At 37.5% G+C, this 17,098-nt stretch overlaps 12 protein-coding genes and 1 non-coding gene across 13 annotated transcripts; 7 read left to right on the forward strand and 6 right to left on the reverse strand.

Annotated features, from left to right (window-relative positions):
* Window positions 1-3: 3 nt before the first annotated feature.
* CCT3 (chaperonin-containing T-complex subunit CCT3) lies at window positions 4-1,626 on the reverse strand (the record flags this gene model as incomplete). Its single annotated transcript, XM_003959531.1, has 1 exon — window positions 4-1,626. One exon carries the CDS (start codon window positions 1,624-1,626, stop codon window positions 4-6), a length of 1,623 nt encoding a protein of 540 aa, XP_003959580.1.
* Window positions 1,627-1,846: 220 nt separating this feature from the next.
* MRPS35 (mitochondrial 37S ribosomal protein mS45) lies at window positions 1,847-2,839 on the forward strand (the record flags this gene model as incomplete). The annotated part of the gene is made up of 1 exon (XM_003959532.1): window positions 1,847-2,839. The coding sequence occupies one exon, from the start codon at window positions 1,847-1,849 to the stop codon at window positions 2,837-2,839; it is 993 nt and encodes a 330-aa protein (XP_003959581.1).
* A 158-nt stretch (window positions 2,840-2,997) lies between these two features.
* Window positions 2,998-4,473, forward strand: TRS65 (Trs65p; the record flags this gene model as incomplete). Its single annotated transcript, XM_003959533.1, has 1 exon — window positions 2,998-4,473. The coding sequence occupies one exon, from the start codon at window positions 2,998-3,000 to the stop codon at window positions 4,471-4,473; it is 1,476 nt and encodes a 491-aa protein (XP_003959582.1).
* Window positions 4,474-4,643: 170 nt separating this feature from the next.
* Window positions 4,644-5,261, forward strand: CLC1 (clathrin light chain CLC1; the record flags this gene model as incomplete). The annotated part of the gene is made up of 1 exon (XM_003959534.1): window positions 4,644-5,261. The coding sequence occupies one exon, from the start codon at window positions 4,644-4,646 to the stop codon at window positions 5,259-5,261; it is 618 nt and encodes a 205-aa protein (XP_003959583.1).
* Window positions 5,262-5,377: 116 nt separating this feature from the next.
* On the reverse strand, window positions 5,378-6,502 carry PUS6 (pseudouridine synthase PUS6; the record flags this gene model as incomplete). The annotated part of the gene is made up of 1 exon (XM_003959535.1): window positions 5,378-6,502. One exon carries the CDS (start codon window positions 6,500-6,502, stop codon window positions 5,378-5,380), a length of 1,125 nt encoding a protein of 374 aa, XP_003959584.1.
* A 339-nt stretch (window positions 6,503-6,841) lies between these two features.
* LSO2 (Lso2p) lies at window positions 6,842-7,114 on the reverse strand (the record flags this gene model as incomplete). The annotated part of the gene is made up of 1 exon (XM_003959536.1): window positions 6,842-7,114. One exon carries the CDS (start codon window positions 7,112-7,114, stop codon window positions 6,842-6,844), a length of 273 nt encoding a protein of 90 aa, XP_003959585.1.
* A 358-nt stretch (window positions 7,115-7,472) lies between these two features.
* PSD2 (phosphatidylserine decarboxylase 2) lies at window positions 7,473-10,676 on the forward strand (the record flags this gene model as incomplete). The annotated part of the gene is made up of 1 exon (XM_003959537.1): window positions 7,473-10,676. One exon carries the CDS (start codon window positions 7,473-7,475, stop codon window positions 10,674-10,676), a length of 3,204 nt encoding a protein of 1,067 aa, XP_003959586.1.
* A 143-nt stretch (window positions 10,677-10,819) lies between these two features.
* MSM1 (methionine--tRNA ligase MSM1) lies at window positions 10,820-12,409 on the reverse strand (the record flags this gene model as incomplete). Its single annotated transcript, XM_003959538.1, has 1 exon — window positions 10,820-12,409. The coding sequence occupies one exon, from the start codon at window positions 12,407-12,409 to the stop codon at window positions 10,820-10,822; it is 1,590 nt and encodes a 529-aa protein (XP_003959587.1).
* A 136-nt stretch (window positions 12,410-12,545) lies between these two features.
* Window positions 12,546-13,373, reverse strand: YIP1 (transporter YIP1; the record flags this gene model as incomplete). Its single annotated transcript, XM_003959539.1, has 1 exon — window positions 12,546-13,373. The coding sequence occupies one exon, from the start codon at window positions 13,371-13,373 to the stop codon at window positions 12,546-12,548; it is 828 nt and encodes a 275-aa protein (XP_003959588.1).
* A 474-nt stretch (window positions 13,374-13,847) lies between these two features.
* RBG2 (Rbg2p) lies at window positions 13,848-14,957 on the forward strand (the record flags this gene model as incomplete). Its single annotated transcript, XM_003959540.1, has 1 exon — window positions 13,848-14,957. The coding sequence occupies one exon, from the start codon at window positions 13,848-13,850 to the stop codon at window positions 14,955-14,957; it is 1,110 nt and encodes a 369-aa protein (XP_003959589.1).
* A 406-nt stretch (window positions 14,958-15,363) lies between these two features.
* On the forward strand, window positions 15,364-15,867 carry KAFR0K00990 (uncharacterized protein; the record flags this gene model as incomplete). The annotated part of the gene is made up of 1 exon (XM_003959541.1): window positions 15,364-15,867. One exon carries the CDS (start codon window positions 15,364-15,366, stop codon window positions 15,865-15,867), a length of 504 nt encoding a protein of 167 aa, XP_003959590.1.
* A 320-nt stretch (window positions 15,868-16,187) lies between these two features.
* Window positions 16,188-16,258, forward strand: KAFR0Ktrna16G. Its single transcript has one exon. It is a non-coding gene; the product is annotated as a tRNA-Gly (tRNA).
* Window positions 16,259-16,683: 425 nt separating this feature from the next.
* MSL1 (U2 snRNP complex subunit MSL1) lies at window positions 16,684-16,965 on the reverse strand (the record flags this gene model as incomplete). Its single annotated transcript, XM_003959542.1, has 1 exon — window positions 16,684-16,965. One exon carries the CDS (start codon window positions 16,963-16,965, stop codon window positions 16,684-16,686), a length of 282 nt encoding a protein of 93 aa, XP_003959591.1.
* Window positions 16,966-17,098: the final 133 nt, after the last annotated feature.

Below are 17,098 nucleotides of genomic sequence, written 5' to 3' on the forward strand. Positions count from 1 at the left end.
AGTTCATTGTTCTTGCTTTCTGACACCACTAACGATATCATCAACTCTTAACAATAAGCACGCGCTTTCAATGGCGGTTTTTATGCTCTGTTGCTTAATGACTTCAGGTTCCCATATACCGTAATCTACCATGTCGACGATTTTACCTAGATCACCGTCAATACCGAAAGTGCTTTTACCTTGGGCATGTTTAGCTCTTAATTGTGACAATATTCTAATTGGATCACCACCAGCATTTTGAATCAAAGTACGTGGAATACATTCCATAGCATCTGCAACGGCTTGGTATGGCCATTGTTGAATACCTTCTAGTTGCTTAGCCTTTTCAGCCAATCTAACAGAAACGGCCATTTCAGTGGCACCACCACCTGGGGATAGAGATGGGGCTAACATGACATTACGTGCGACGGCCATAGCATCTTGTAAATTACGTTCAATTTCGTTTAAGATATCTTTGGAGCCACCACGTAACATAATTGTACATGCCTTTGGATTTTTGCAATCATCTAGGAAAGTGAAGTATTCATCACCAATTAGATCAACTTTGAAAGTACCACAATCTGTACCTACATGAGATTCTTTCAAATCTTCGACACGATTTACAATGGTAGCACCGGTGACACGAGCAATTCTATTATTATCTGATTTTTTAACTCTTCTTAATACACTACAACCACCTTTTAGTAAGAAATGTTGAGCTAAATCAGAAACACCTTTTTCAGTGATGACAACATCTGGTTTAACTGAGAGAATTTGCTCACACATCATTTGAACTTGTTCTTCCTCAATTTGTAAGATTCTATTCCAATCCTCTTCTTTTTGAATTTCAATATTTGTTTGAGACTCACCTTTCTTATATTCTAAAGGACAATCTAATAGTACAACCCTTGGGTTTGTTCTGAAACGAGACATTTTTGGATGAACGACGTCTTTATTTAACATGACACCGTTTAATACACGAGAATCCAACACTTCACCGCCTGGAATTTTTTCAATACGAACGAATCTCTTAGTGTCGATTTCAAAAATTGGTTCATTTTGATCATTTACGGAACCTAGATCGACTTTGACAATCTTAACAGCAGTAAGAGCCAATTCGCACATCTTTTCAGACCAAAGATTGACATATTTGGTACCAATTGAAGCATTAATCAATTTTTTCATTGCATCGTCATTATTTATATCAATAGGTTTACTTACTTCGTCGATGATTTCTAGGGCATCAGATAACGCCTTTTTTAAAGCTTGAATGATAATTACAGGATGGATGTTTTTCTCAATCAAATATGGGGCACATTGAGCCAAGATATCGCCGGCAAGAATGATAACCGTGGTGGTACCATCACCAACTTCTTCATCTTGAGTTCTTGACAATTCTAGCATTGATTTTGCCGCAGGATGAGCGACATCGATCTCACGTAGAATAGCATGACCATCATTTGTAAGAACTAACCCACCCATAGGATCTAATAACATCTTTAACATAGCCTTTGGACCCAAACAGGTACGAATAACATCAGAAACAGCTTTTGCAGCGGTAATATTGGAAATTTGAGCCTGGCGACCCGTGGTTCTTTCTTGAGAAGTGTTCATAAACACCACTGGTGCTTGCATTGGCGCTTGCATTGCTTCTAGTCCCTTCGATTTACTTGATGATATTGCCACTTAAACAAGTCGCCACTCTCAAATTTTTCACTTCTAATTTTTTTCTCTTGATATATATAACAAATTCGTTTTCGATGATTTATATACAAGAAGAGTTCATTTGGCCAACCAGCCTCGAGTAAATCAGCAGTCCAATTGGTGGTGGCAGTCGTGGTAGCAGTAGTTGTGGCAGCAGTGGAGTATGTTGAACAGGGCAAGAAGTAATCCTGTGTGTTTCCAGCAAGTTAGACACCTTTCGAGAAGGAAGATTGCGTATCCCTTCTATCCGTTCAAGAAGCTGTCGAGAGAGCATCCCAAGAAGCACGATTCGAATTTGAAGCATGCCATGAGACAGTTTCTGGGCCCCAGAAATTACAAGGGAGAGTACCAGCTGAACAAGTACACGAGGATCCCCAGAGACCATGTGCCTAACTATATCAGTCCCAATAGTGAGAGGGGCGAGACTTTGGTGAATCCTGTGAACGGTAATGTGTTGCAAGAGACGTTCAATGGGAAGTACAAAGAGGTTGGGAAGAGTAGAACGCGTGAAGATAGAAAGAATTTGCGGCCGTTCCCTTTGAATGCCAACTGTCAAACGAACTATATCATTTCAGATGATTTAAAACGACAGATTTACAACGACATGGACCAAAACAATCTCTCCACGCAACAGATCTCGCAGAAATATGGATTGAAGGTGCCCAGAGTGGACGCCATAATCAGACTCTATAAGATTGAACAGGATTGGACAAAACATAATCTGATTAATCCAAGCTTGCAAACTATGTCCGAGACTTTGTATGGGATGTTCCCAATTTTCAAGCCCACAAGCACTAGAGAGAATCTGAGTGAGATTCCCATCCCTTCTAGTGCGAAGAACTCCAGATTCGTCACCATTGCCGAGTCTGAACCGTTCGGTCCCATTGATGCAGCAAACGTCTTGGATTTAGAACCAGCTGTAAAGACTCTGCAAAGGTTATCGTCTGAAGATGAAGAGCAAGTCAAGCAAGACACAGGGAGAAAGAGTCACAGAAGAATCATTCTTGGTGAGTTGAAAAGAGGAAACAGATCAAGATTCAAATTCACCGATATTAGAGCTGATAAAATCGCATATCGTTACGGTTCTGGAAATCGTGACAATAAGAAAAATCGTAAAATTGGCTTCAATGAGATGGGCCAAATGGTATATATCTAGATCATTTTATCCTGTAAATACACTAATTCTCATGATCGAAATTTCATGTAAATATACGCATCTTGTGTATTTCAACTTATTTTTTTTTCTTCACATTAGAAAATGCTGGATTTGACAGTATCATAAAGGGCATAAACTGTTGATGGAAAGTGTCCAGGATGGAGTGTTTTATCCCATTGAACCATGGTGTATCAGCTGAAGATATAGCCAACATAAAACAATCTCACGATCTGAGAAAATTCGTTATCTTTGACGAGCAATTGAAAGTTGTTTTAAAGACCAAGTTGAAGCCAGGTAATTTGACAAAATTTACCATTTGGATCAATGATGCCTTGATGTTAGACTCTAGTAATGTGTTTGATGACATTTTTGAGGAGGTAACTGAGGAAATTTGGGAGTTGAAACACACAGTTTGCTCAGATCAACTATTTAAATCTACCGTAGTAATGAATAATGGGTACGATAATGTCATCAAATTCCAAATAGAATACAACACCGACGAATGTATGGAGGTTGTGGAACCACAGGAAGAAAATAGCGACAGTGATGATGAAATTTTGCCCAGCTTCGAGCCTTTATACTCATGGTCGACGAGGACTGGTGCCGCTGTGGATGACCCACAACCGTTGGAAACTGCTGAAATAAACTTACCAGAAGAAAAGAAATCAAAGCATCTTACGTTGGAATATCCGATATACTCATTATTGAATATGCGATTAAGAAATTCTGTTTTCAAATCCAAGAGTTATATACTCTCATCCTTAGATTTCCAAACTTCCAAGTCTTTAATACAATTGATTGATAAACATTTTACAAACGATCCAAAAGTAAATTTGCATTTCAGACAGATTAATTACGAATTGGTGGATAATAAGAACACAAAACTGCGAATTGAGCCGCTGTTGCCCCTACAGCTACCTCTCGTGGTCAATAAATATGACAGTTACTGCACTATTTATAAATTATCATTTCCACAATCTTCCACCATACCGCATCGAGTCAAAATCACATTAGACTATAATGTATCCTGCAATGAAATGAAAATACCGATCCTAACTTCGTGGGAGACAGACGTCACCATCAAGAAATCGATAAGCAAACAATCGCAACAACAACAACAATCACTCGGTGCATTGTCAAGAATGTCTTCTACACTTTCAACACCAAAACTTTTACAAAGCAGAAATAGTTTCCTAGAATCCGGTGCATCGATGGCATCCCTATTGAACAACAAATCCAATAACGTCAAGTTCAAATTTTTACAGAAAACGATCACAACAAAGAAGGGAGAACCTTTCATTCTATCCCTACAGATAGCGAATTTCTCAAACTCTGCATTAGATCTGGTGGTCTACCACAATAACAAGATACCGAACTTCAATAATGCAAATGCGACTTTGGCAAAACAAGTGCAGTTATTACAGAAATACAGGAAACAAACAGAAGGCATAATACTACTCACAAACGATTACAAGATTCCCGTTGTGAAGCCAAATGACACAATTCTGGTCGACCTGAAATTGATCGGAATCATGTCCGGCTACTTCTCGGACCTGGTGGGGCTCAAGATACTTGACCTGAAGGCCAATGAGGTCATCGAAATCGGCAGAAGCGTCAGCGTATACGTAGAATAGATGTATATAGACTTATTCTTTTATAGTGGAATCTTATCCATCACTATGTACGGAAGTGTTTTTTCTCGAAATTCTTTATAAAGGGGAATATGGCCAGCAAGTTCGAGTGATGAAGAAGAAGAAGAGTGTTGGTCAGATCGTTGCAAGTAAATCAAATAGAATATACTAGGATGTCTGAGAAGTTCCCACCTCTGGAGGATGAGCAAGTTGCTGTGTCAGAATCAATTGAGGAGACAGATTTTTTGAAAAGAGAAGCAGAGGCTCTTGGTGACGAATTTAAAACGGAACATGATACAGATTTATTAAATAATTCGGATGAAGAACAGTTCTCTTCAGAACAGCAGAACCAGGAAGATCAAGATGAGCTCGCTGAGTTACAGGCTGCATCTCCAGCACTTCCTTCGCAAGCTCCACAAGAAACAACTAATAGTGATGCAGCAGAAATTATCAATAAGTGGAGGGAATCCCGTGACAAGCAGGTCCATGAGAGGGATGAAACTTTGAAGAGTCAAAAATCAGGATTACAAGAACAGGCAATCAAATATATCGATGATTTTTATGCAAATTATAATGAAAAGAAAGAACAAAATATAAAGACCGTTTCTCAAGAATCTGAAGAGTTTCTATCTAAAAGAGATCAATTCTTCACCCAGGATAACACCACTTGGGATCGTGTCTTGCAACTAATTAACGAAGATGACGCTGATATCGTGGGTGGCAGAGACAGATCCAAGTTTAAAGAAATCTTACAAAGATTGAAGGGAAAAGTAGACGCTCCAGGTGCATAATGATCTAATTTTACATGTAATTATATAATTTTCCACTTTTTTATTATAATTATAAAATAATAACAACCGAGTACTGAGAGAGTTTCCTTGTCTAGCAAGGGATCAACGAGCTGATTTTAACACGCCCATGTTGGCAAATCCGTTTCAAAAGTTGATGCCTCATCAATAGAATACTTCCATGCATGTAGCCATATAACTAATTCCTCAATGGGTGAATCTTTGATCTCAAATGAACCACATTCACTGCATTTTTCTAAATTTTGACTTTTCTTGAGTCTTACATCTTCATATTCATTTATAATAGCGTCAAATATCTGAGGAACAGGTTCCACAGAATCCTCCCATTTAAGTATATTTCGTATAAATCGTAGTCTCAAAGGGAATGAAGACTTTTCGGGACAATAAAGTGGATCATTGACAATAGGATATCCGAGTCTTAATAGATGGATTCTAATTTGATGCGTTCTACCTGTCAACGGTCTACAAAGAACCACACTTTCGTTGACATCTGGTAAATATTTAAATAGTGAAAATTCGGTGGTAGCATCTCTTGACGTGGTGAGCCCAGCGGGGAACCTCCTCTTGGGATCTATTGTATAGATAGGTGAGTCCATTTTAACAGGCTCGGTACCAGGAAACTTACCTTTGACTCGTGCAAGATATAACTTGGTTACATTCCTAGTCTTAATCTTATCCTGAATCATCTTAGCCACTCCGCTTGATTTTGCCAGGATTATCAACCCAGAAGTAACTTTATCTAACCTGTATGTAGGGAAGACATTTTTATTATGTGATTTCAAAATCTCAATCAACGTATTATGATAGAACTTCCCAGTTGGATGGATTGGCAGTCCATTTGGTTTATCTAAGACCAACAAATCGTCATCCTCAAACACTATATTCATACCAGCAACTCGATTTAATAGATCGAAATTCTCAATTTGTCGATTCAGACACCATTGTTTGACAGGAGGCTCATGTTTATGCTGTCTAACCACAATAATATCCCCACTCCTTATCAATGTATTTACTGGGTCCATTCTCTCCGAATTTCTTAGCAATTGGTAGTTACCAAGATCAAATTCCTTCAAATATTGGTCTCTTGTGAATGTCCCGAATTCAGCACTCAGCACTTCTAAAAGTGACTTGTTGAACCATCTACCCTTAGCAAATGACGATCTAGTGGCATAGTAAGGTGTAATATGTCTTAGCCCGCTCGAGAAACATACTTCAATGCCCATTCCTTTGGTTATTTTCTTGGTTTCTTCTGTGATATAGAACATTGAAACTTCTTCAAAAGCAATTGAGCTTTGTTCACAGGCTACAAGGAGCCAAAACTTTCATTGGGTAGTGATTACAAATTATTAGATTACATGGCTCTAAATTGTACATTATATGAATGGTATTGTGGATGTATATATATATGCATTTTATCGATTCCCTTACATTTTACCTGTCATGAAAGAAAGTTCGAGCATACTATTGAGAAGTCAGTGTATTGAAAATGGAATACATGAAAGAAAAATGGTGTATACGATTCAATCAAAACGAATACACTTCGAAAACACCAACGGGCACAATTAACGTTTCTTACCCTTACCACCTTTACCCAAAGCGGCCTCTTCGGCAGCTAGCATGGCTTCACGTTCCTTCTTGGCCTGCAATTTATCTTGTTTTTTCTGTTCTTCCGCCAACTTCTTAGAACTTGGCTTCTTAGACCCTTGCTCCCATTTAGAAGCTTCTTCAGCCTCAGCTTTTTCCATTTCAGCCCTCTGCTTAACTCGAGCCTGCTCTCTTTTCCTCGCCTGACCTTCTGCCTTCTTAGCAGCTGATTCTGAAAATCTCTTACCCATCTTCAACAATCCCTTTCAACAGTCCCAAATAGACGTCGCACTCTAGCCAGAACACTGAATGCTTCATACTCATCGCCAGCGAAATTCACTGCACAATCGTTCCTTATATAGACAGATTACGAAATCCCAGCTGGGCAAAAAAAAATTAGCGGCACGTGCTCTCGAAATATCTATGGTATTTGACGTTTTAAAAAACTGCACGAGGCTTAAGCAATGCCACACAGCTGGTAGTGTGTGTCAAACTCTGTGTTGGTAGGCTATATCGAAAGAGAGTGTACCTGACACTTGTAGAGGTGAGAGTGTTGCGAGGGGTCCCGCTGAGAGTTTTCCAGGAATCGTTAGCGTGACTGGTGGTAAGATGAGGCTTATTTCGAGGAAAAGGCACGATCCAACCATTTCATTGAAGGTCCATGTCGTGAGCACTAGGAAGATCGATTTCTTCGAGAAATTCAACTGCAATCCCATGTGTCTTGTTAGTACAAATTTGTTTTACAATAGAAAGACTGACAAATTGAAAAGCTCTCATACGAATTGGAATCAAATATTGAAATTAAAATTACCAGACGATCCCACCTCCGACCTATTACGAATAATTGTGTATGACGTACTATTTGGGGATAGTCCAGCATCTTCGGCTGCATCCAGTAGGGCTGTCCTGACCGGTTCAGATTTGGGACAACGACACCGCCATCGAGACGTTTCATACCTGTATGTGGGAGAAGTGCAATTATCACTTTTGGAATTATTCAAGAATAAAGAGACCCCACATGCGTACAATTTCCATATTCCAAATAAGTGGTATCGATTGTATGACTACAAGAGAAATAAGAATGTAATTGGTGAGATTCAGTTGGGTTTTACTCTTATTTGTGATTTGAAAAAACTCACTACCTATGAGGGTTATCGTTCTTGGGAACATAAACTGTTAAAACAGATTGCCCAGAAAAAATCAAGAAGGATGAGGGAGCATTCGCCTACATCAAATTTCTCTAGTGAAAATTTACTATTATCATCAGATTTCCAGAATTTCAACAGTACTGACTCTATCACAAATGAGGAATCCCCTACCAATTTGGAGATGGAAGAAGAAGATGAAGATGATGCAGATGAAGATGAAGATGATGCAGATGAAGATGAATACATAGATAGTTTAGATATTCTTTCAAAGGTTGCTCTTGAAATGGAGGATGAAGGTGACTTGGTTGACGATGACAATGGCGGTAGCGCTATCGATTTGAAGTCATTGGTTACAGCACTAGATGAATACGACGTCATGGATGATTCGATAATTGAAGGTGACACGCTTGATAAGCTTTTGTCACTAGATGAAGATGACACAGTGGTACTTTCATCAAAGAATGATCCACTATTAGAAAAGGAGAATACTAGACCGATGGAGGAGGATACAGGATATGCTGAGGATGATGAATCAGACAGTGATGAAGAAACGAGTCTAGAAAATTTACCTGTAAAATTGAGAGAAAATAGTATATTGAGAGTCAAAAAACGATCCAACAAAGCTTATAGACAGAACATTTCAAATCAACTCTTGACAAATTTCCAAGTTCATAAGAAACAACATGCAATGGGTGTTGCATTTGTAGAATTTGTTTGCATTTCCAACTTACCACTTATGAAGAAAAAAGTGACCAAAAGAGGTTTTGATATGGATCCATTTATTGTCGCTATATTTGGTAGAAGAGTGTTCAAGACCTCTACTAAAAAACACACTCTAGATCCTTATTTTAACGAATCAATTGCATTTGAAGTTTATCCTCATGAGGCTAACTATAACTTCCATTTCAAAGTTATAGACCAAGATTCTATTACGTTTAACGATAAAATTGCCAATTATAGTTTATCTTGGCACGATTTTTTACAAAAGCAAAATGATAATCATTCATGGACTGAACTTAATATACCTTTAAACCTGTTGATTCCATCAAAAAATAAAGTGTACAAACAGCCTATTTTAACAATCAAGACTCGATTTATTCCATATTCCAGTTTAAAAAATTCATTCTGGAAGCACGCAGTAAAGATGAGAATTGACAAAGAAAGCTTTGATTTTGTCGAGGTTATTCTATTTCTCGAAAAGTTGGGTTCTTTTACTACTGAGGACACTTTGAAAATTTTCAGCAAATGTAAAAAGCTTCCCTGGTCAGGAGATCACATAACAAGGGACGAACTAATTGAAAGTTTAGTAGCATGGCCTAAAACCTCAGAATTTAAAAACATTTGGAGGTGTCCTCGATGTTACAGATCAAGAAAAAATAGTAACAATAGTACAAAATCAAAATTGATGGTCGAAAATGATCTTATCACTCATTTCTCAATATGTAGCTTCTCTAGTTCATTCAAGACTCTAAAGGCGTCCTATGTTTCCTCAGAATTTGCCTCTAAAAGGTGGTTCAGCAAAGTTCTCATCAAGTTAACGTATGGTCGATATGCATTGGGCAAGAACAATGCCAACATTCTTGTTCAAGATAGAGAAACTGGTATTATTATTGAAGAAAAAATCAGTGCACATGTTAAAGTCGGTATGAGAATTCTTTATAATGGTAAAGGCCCTGAAACTAAGAAATTTAAGAGATTATTGAAGGTGATGTCTATTCGACAAGGTAGAAAATTTGATAGTCCTTTATCCGTAAAGCAAATTGAACCATTTATCAAATTCCATTCATTAGACACTTCGGAATGTCTTGAAACTGAGTATAAATGTTTTAATGAATTTTTTTACAGGAAATTGAAGCCAGGTAGTAGAACACCAGAAAGTCCAGATCCTAGAGTACTTATTTCACCTGCCGATTCAAGGTGTACTACTTTTTCTAGTATCCAGGAATCAAAAGAAATTTGGATAAAAGGTACAAAATTTAGCATTGGTAGACTGACAAATAATTATGAACATAAAACTTTTAATGAGTGGACTACAAGCGTCGCAGTATTTAGACTGGCACCTCAAGACTATCACAGATTCCATAGTCCATGTGATGGAGTCATTGGTGAGCCCCAATATATTGATGGCGAGTACTACACCGTAAATCCAATGGCAGTTCGTAGTGAACTGGATGTGTTTGGAGAAAATATTAGGGTAATTATTCCAATTGAAACTGAAGAGTTCGGGCAAATCTTATTCATACCAGTTGGTGCCATGATGGTGGGCTCCATTATTTTGACCTGTAAAAAGGGAGATCGAATTGAAAGAGGACAAGAACTTGGTTATTTCAAATTTGGTGGATCTACCATTATTGTTGTATTACAAAAAAGGAACTTATATTTTGATTCTGACTTGGTCAAGAATTCGAGCGAGCAATTAGAAACATTAGTAAAAGTTGGTATGAGTATTGGACATGCACCAGATATACCAGAATTGAAAAGAAGCGTGGAAAAACTTTCAAATCCTGACCAAATCAGAAAAGTTAAAGAGAGAATTAGTATTACAGATGAAAATGTTGAAAAATTAAACGACATGCCATGGCAGTACAGGACATTGAAGGAACAAATCTATGATGATCTTGGTGACGTCGATGTATCTGTCACTCATGATGATACCCCATTTTAAAATATTCAGGCTTATTTCTAGCATAGCATACCTAATATGTGATTTATATAACACGTCTTTTTATACAGAAAAGATATACTTTGCATTTTTGACTATATTTTTCCAAATGTTTACTTACATGAATGATATTAATATGAATAAGATTACGATATGGGTAATTCCCTACCTTTACTGTTTGAATTTGATCCATAATTATTGTCACTACCGATTTCAGCAAAACTCAGAGATCTTTTGCTAGGTAATACATCAATTCTATCCAGAAATTTTTCGGATATATTTGGTATTATTGGTTGACATAAAATTGCTAAAATACGACAAACTTCAATGCAAGTAAAAATGATCAAATCCTGCTCAAGTTCAGGCCTTTCCCAAGGTTTACTAATTTGTACGATAGCATTAGTATGGTTGATTATTGGCCAAATAAGTTTCAGAATCTGAGCGTAATCAAAGTTTTCAATTGCCTCTTTCATGACAATTTTTAATTCCTTCAACGAGTTTAGCAGGTTAGACACTTCAGTTCTTAAATTATCATCTTTGATAATTTCATTGTATTCTTGACTTAAGTTTTCAGAGTGGAACCGCTGTACACTCCTTGATATATTAAATTTTGTACCGCAACATCTGTTGATTAAATTCCCCCATTTACCAATAAAAAGCTCTTTCAGGTGTGCTACATCTTGTTCTACAAAATTGGAATCATCTTCTAGATTTGAATTTTCCAATACGTACCATCTAATTATATCCGTTCCATATTTTTTGCCAATTTCAATTGGCTCTACAACGTTTCCAATACTCTTCGACATTTTCATTCCATTAGATATCCAATGGTTATGTATTATTATACGTCTTGGAAGTGGTAATTCGGCGCCCCAAAGAAAGCAAGGCCAATAGATAGAATGGAATTTCATTATATCTTTCCCGATTACATGAGATGTGTTCTTCCATTCAAGAGAATTGACGTTACTGATCCCACCAATTGAAGTAATATAATTTGTTAGGGCATCAAACCAGACATATATGATTTGGGAATCATCGTTTGGAACTTTAACACCCCAATTCAATCTGGATATTGGTCTTGATATTGATAGATCTTTCAGTTCTGTGGACTTCAAGTAATTCAAAAGTTGATGATGTTTTGATCTTGGTTGTATAAAGTGTGGGTTTTCTTCGAAAAATTTTATCAATCTATCCTGGAATTGAGACAATTTGAAGAAATAATTTGTCTCAGATTGATATACTACTTCATTTTGCGATTCAGTATTGATAAATTTGTTAGGTTCATTAGGATTTTTGATGACTTTTGATTCTGGATAGAATGTTTCATCGGAGATTGAGTACCATCCCTTGTGAGTACCTTTATAAATCAGCTTATTCTTATTGCATAGTTCCCATAACTTTGTTACGTTTGCAATATGATCACTATTTGTGGTTCGAATAAAATTAGTGAATGAAATGTTGTAGAAGTTATCCAATCTAATAAATTCTGGGTATAATTTATTGACAAAATCTAATGGAGTCTTATATTTTTGCCTTTCACTTTCAATTTGAATCTTCAACCCATGTTCATCGGTTCCTGTGGTGAAGAGTGACTTGGCGTTGTTCAATTGCATCCACCTGTGGTAAACGTCGCATAAGAGGCTTGAATATAAGTGGCCCAAATGAGGTTTTGCATTAGGATAAAAGATTGGTGTAGTAACGTGTGACACACTAGAGTAAAGTCTTAGGTTGATCATCCATATGAAGCACCAGGTCAAGTTGTTATTGTTGTGTTTCTGTAGTGCTACTAAGAATAAGGAAAAAAAAGTTTGAACCGGTGATCCTAATATTTATTTATTTATATATATTGATATATACATGTGTATGAGCAGCTCATACGAATATTGCCATGAGGGCAAATACGCTGTAGAAGATGAAGAGAGGATAGGCAATCAAAGCTCTTGCGCTGTGTAATTGTAAAAGGGAGTTTAAGAAGCCCGAAGAGGACCAAGTACTCCAAAAGACGAAGAGTGATCCTGCAAAATAGCCCAGTGAGTTGTTTAAGTTGATGAAAATGGCTAATAGAGTGAGAAAACATAGTGGTAGGAAGCAGTAACCTAGGATTGACATTGTGTTGAAGAATCTTAGATTGCTATTATTGTTACTGCTCATGAATTTTGATAATGTATGCAACGAAATGGAACCGAATAGAGCCACACCGTATATGTATCCAAAATGGACTTTACCACTCATTAGTAGAAACAAGCCAAAGAGTAAAAAAAAGATTAGTGGTCCTGATAAATCGGAATCGTTCAGAATTTCTTGAGAGACGTTATTGTTAATGGAAGTTGTTGGCATTAGTACGATCTTGGTCTTTCTAGTGATATGATCGAAATTGATACCGAGTTCTTCCAGGAGAGGGGGTTCGTGGGCATAACCCTTTGTAGACAACGCATTGATCAGTCCGGATGGCAGGGGATCAGGTTGGATGTTCATATTACCATTTGTATTAGAATCGTTATAATTTGGAGCTTGAAACGACATAGACCCTTGAGGGAAAGAAAACTGGTTTGATGGCTGGTAAAAAGCACCAGCAGACACGTTAGAATTGCTATTCATTTCTCGGATACCTTCTCGTTTCCCAATCCTTTTCAAAGAAGCTGGTCTTTTCAACTGCAAGTACTGCTTTGAACTTTCCAATTCGATTTTTGGCTTTTTCATGTCGCTAGATTCAGGATGCGGGTAACGAGTTTTGAATATGTGACAGATGTTTTATTTTCTAACCAAAGTGGTCAGGCACCATCATGTCAATGGGCTTATATTTATTGGGTTGGATGGCTTTCATTGCAGAATCATGATTTTTTGCAGATTTTTTCTGTTTGAGTGGCGATGAGCTAATTTTGTCTGGAAACCAGCTCTTCAACTTCTTCAAAACGCTAGCTACAGAATATTCCTTCGAGCAATGCATCCGATTCATCGATAACAATGGTTACAGCACCTCTTACGTTGATTTCCCGGCTGAATTGAACATCTTGGCTGACACTTTGCTGTCGCAACGCTTTCCCAAAGCCCGTCATGTCCAACGAATATCAGGAACCACATAAGAAAAAAAATTTGGAAGTGAAATTTGATCGATGGATGGAGGATGGCAAGTGTCAGCAGAGTGCTAGGAGGACAGTTAGAGTGTAATAAATCATGGGTATTATTGAGAAGATTAAGGCCATTGAGGAAGAGATGGCAAGAACCCAAAAAAACAAGGCCACAGAACATCATCTGGGGCTCTTGAAGGGTAAATTGGCAAGATACAGACAACAGCTGTTAGTTGATGAACAGGCGTCTTCTGGTGGTGCTGGTGGGTCAGGCTTCGAAGTGGCCAAGTCCGGTGATGCACGTGCCGTGCTGATAGGGTATCCTTCTGTGGGTAAGTCTTCATTATTAGGTAAAATCACTTCTACCAAATCTGAAATTGCACATTATGCATTCACTACATTGACTTCCGTTCCAGGTGTCATGAAATATCAGGGTGCTGAAATCCAAATTGTCGATTTGCCCGGTATTATCTACGGTGCCTCTCAAGGTAAAGGTCGTGGTAGACAAGTTGTTGCCACGGCAAGAACTGCAGATCTGATATTGATGATCTTAGATGCTACAAAGAGTAAGCACCAAAGGGAATCTTTAGAAAAGGAATTGGAAGCTGTTGGGATAAGGTTAAATAAAGAAAAGCCAAATATTTATTTTAAGAAGAAGGAAACTGGTGGTATAAAGATCAATTTCCAGTCACCTCCACAAAATAATTTGAATGAAAATGTGATTAAGTTACTTCTAAAAGATTATAAAATCCACAACGCTGAGGTCCTAGTTAGGGATAGTAATTGTACAATTGACGATTTCATTGATATCATCAACGATCAACATCGTAACTATATCAAATGTCTTTACGTTTATAATAAGATCGATGCAGTTTCTTTGGAAGAAGTCGATAGATTGGCAAGAGAACCAAATACTGTAGTGATGTCCTGTGAAATGGATCTTGGTATTGAAGATGTCGTCGAAGAAATTTGGTATCAATTAAACTTAAGTCGTGTCTACACAAAGAAGCGTGGTATCAAACCCAAATTTGATGATCCTTTAGTTGTAAGAAATAATTCCACTATAGGTGATCTCTGTCATAGCATCCATAGAGATTTTAAGGACAAGTTCAAGTATGCAATGGTTTGGGGTTCTTCTGCAAAACATTCTCCACAAAAATGTGGTCTGAATCATAAAATTCATGATGAAGACGTCCTTACTTTGTTCACAAAATAGATACCCTTTCACATCATGTATTCTTTGAAAAATATACGCATATAAATAGAATTTACATTATCTCATCAAATGTCCCTCCACTAACGCTTGTATTTCTAAAAGTATTGGAATGAGAGTACGATGGGTATATAGTTCTAGATCACATATTGTCAGCCGAAAATATGATGGATTGGTAAATGTTAACGAAGACTGCTTACATAACGTTTTACCATAACAGGATGATTTTCTGCTTGTAGGAATGCACAGAACCTGTACGACGTCGTGCATGCAACAAGCGAAAAAAATCTACCATATCTTTAACGAGAGTGCCAAGAATTTATAAGGTATAAATAGACGTCATCTTCTGTCGATAGAACATCTTTTCCTCTCTTAATGAAGGCACTTTTAATACAGAAAAATAAGCATAATGTACATAGCACCTGCATTTCTATTTTTTACACTTTCATTAGCCAGAGCTAGTGCCAGCGAGCCCTCAAGGTACCCCATGCAGTATGTATGGCATGGTCTAACAAACAACTCCGCGGTATTACATAACGTACTCGCCTGTTTGTATGCAATACCTCATACCGGAGACATACAAGTGGGATTGGATGGTTCAGGTATGTTAGGGCTGTACGTGAATACAACTAGGTTCAGCGAAACGGCAGTGGCAGACACGTGGACATTTTGCTATGAGTACTTCAATGCTACATTCCAGAATGTTATTGAATTTGGAAGCGAGCAATTCGACGAGCTGAGAAACCAAACTTCCCTGAGTGACTTTGTCACCTCCAATCGTCTTGTAGAAGTAGATAGATGGCCACGAAGGCAAGCGGGTCGCCGTCTACAGTACAGTAGCAGTAACACATACGTTAAGACGACGGAATATGACGCTTTCTTTTGGGACTGGAATACTGGATGCAGTAGCTAAGATACAGCAAAAAGTTAGGAAAATTATTGTATATCTTTCAAAAATCCATTTAAATCATTCGAATTTATTAATCCTTCTACAACGCACTCTATGAAGGGGTGGAGGTGGCCTCATTACGATTGCAATGGCAATAAGTGCTTCTACACTACAGCTACCAGTAGCACCTTGGGGCGGTCAGAACAGGAAAACATATTCGTATCTAGCGGAATTCAGTGACGATAATGACTACTGCACTAGTACATTGCGTTCACTGTGTAGAATTGCAATTATATCACGTCTCATTATGATGAGAATCAATTTTTGATAACAACAAATAATAAGCGCAAGTGGTTTAGTGGTAAAATCCAACGTTGCCATCGTTGGGCCCCCGGTTCGATTCCGGGCTTGCGCATATTTTTTTCAATATTTTATACTAAATTCTTTAACTATGTTGAGCTTACAAGTGCTATTGACAAATGTATTAGATGATCTTCATATATTGCGTTTTTAATGAGGTTTTATTGAAAAAATTGATAAATATTGATATATCTATATATGCGGTTTGGTTAGTAAATTCTGTCTCCGCAGCAGAGAAGGCTAAAATGTCACGTTATCCGCCATTATCTTCTAAGCATTCGATATGACCATTAGCATAGTTGTAATACTTTATGGGAGAGTATATGTGCAACGGGACGTATTGAGTTGAGGCTTTGTTGGTATAAAGTAGTTGGCCCTTCCATGTAGGTCATAAATCAGACGCTACATTATCATGCATCGCTTTATTTACACTTTTTCGTATCTATATGTCTTTCAGAAAAAACCTTAAATACGACTTGGTTATAACGTTACAGTGTCATTTTTGCTGAATTCAACATGAAGTTTCTTATCAAAAAACATTTCGTCATTCAATGAAAGTAAAGCCAAATTTGCATCATCGACACCCTTCATGGTGATAAAAGCTTGTCCTCTTTCCTTTCTGAAGTTAGTACTAACTTTTAACACTTCACCATAAATGGAGAATAGTAAGTAAAGATTTACTCTGAGTTTCTTTGAGTTTACCTTTGTGTTGAGGTTATTCACGTACAGTGTACTCTTTGCTTCATGTGCTGTAGCACTCATTATGAGTGGAATATGATGTTGTGACTTCTATGAGTGCGAGTTTAATATCTGTTTTCTTTCGATGAGATTATTTTTCAACTAGTTAGCCTGAAAAATTCGTCCTTAATATACATATGGAACGCCATTGAAATAT

This window comes from Kazachstania africana, chromosome 11, assembly GCF_000304475.1.
Source record: "Kazachstania africana CBS 2517 chromosome 11, complete genome".
Lineage (NCBI taxonomy): Eukaryota > Fungi > Ascomycota > Saccharomycetes > Saccharomycetales > Saccharomycetaceae > Kazachstania > Kazachstania africana.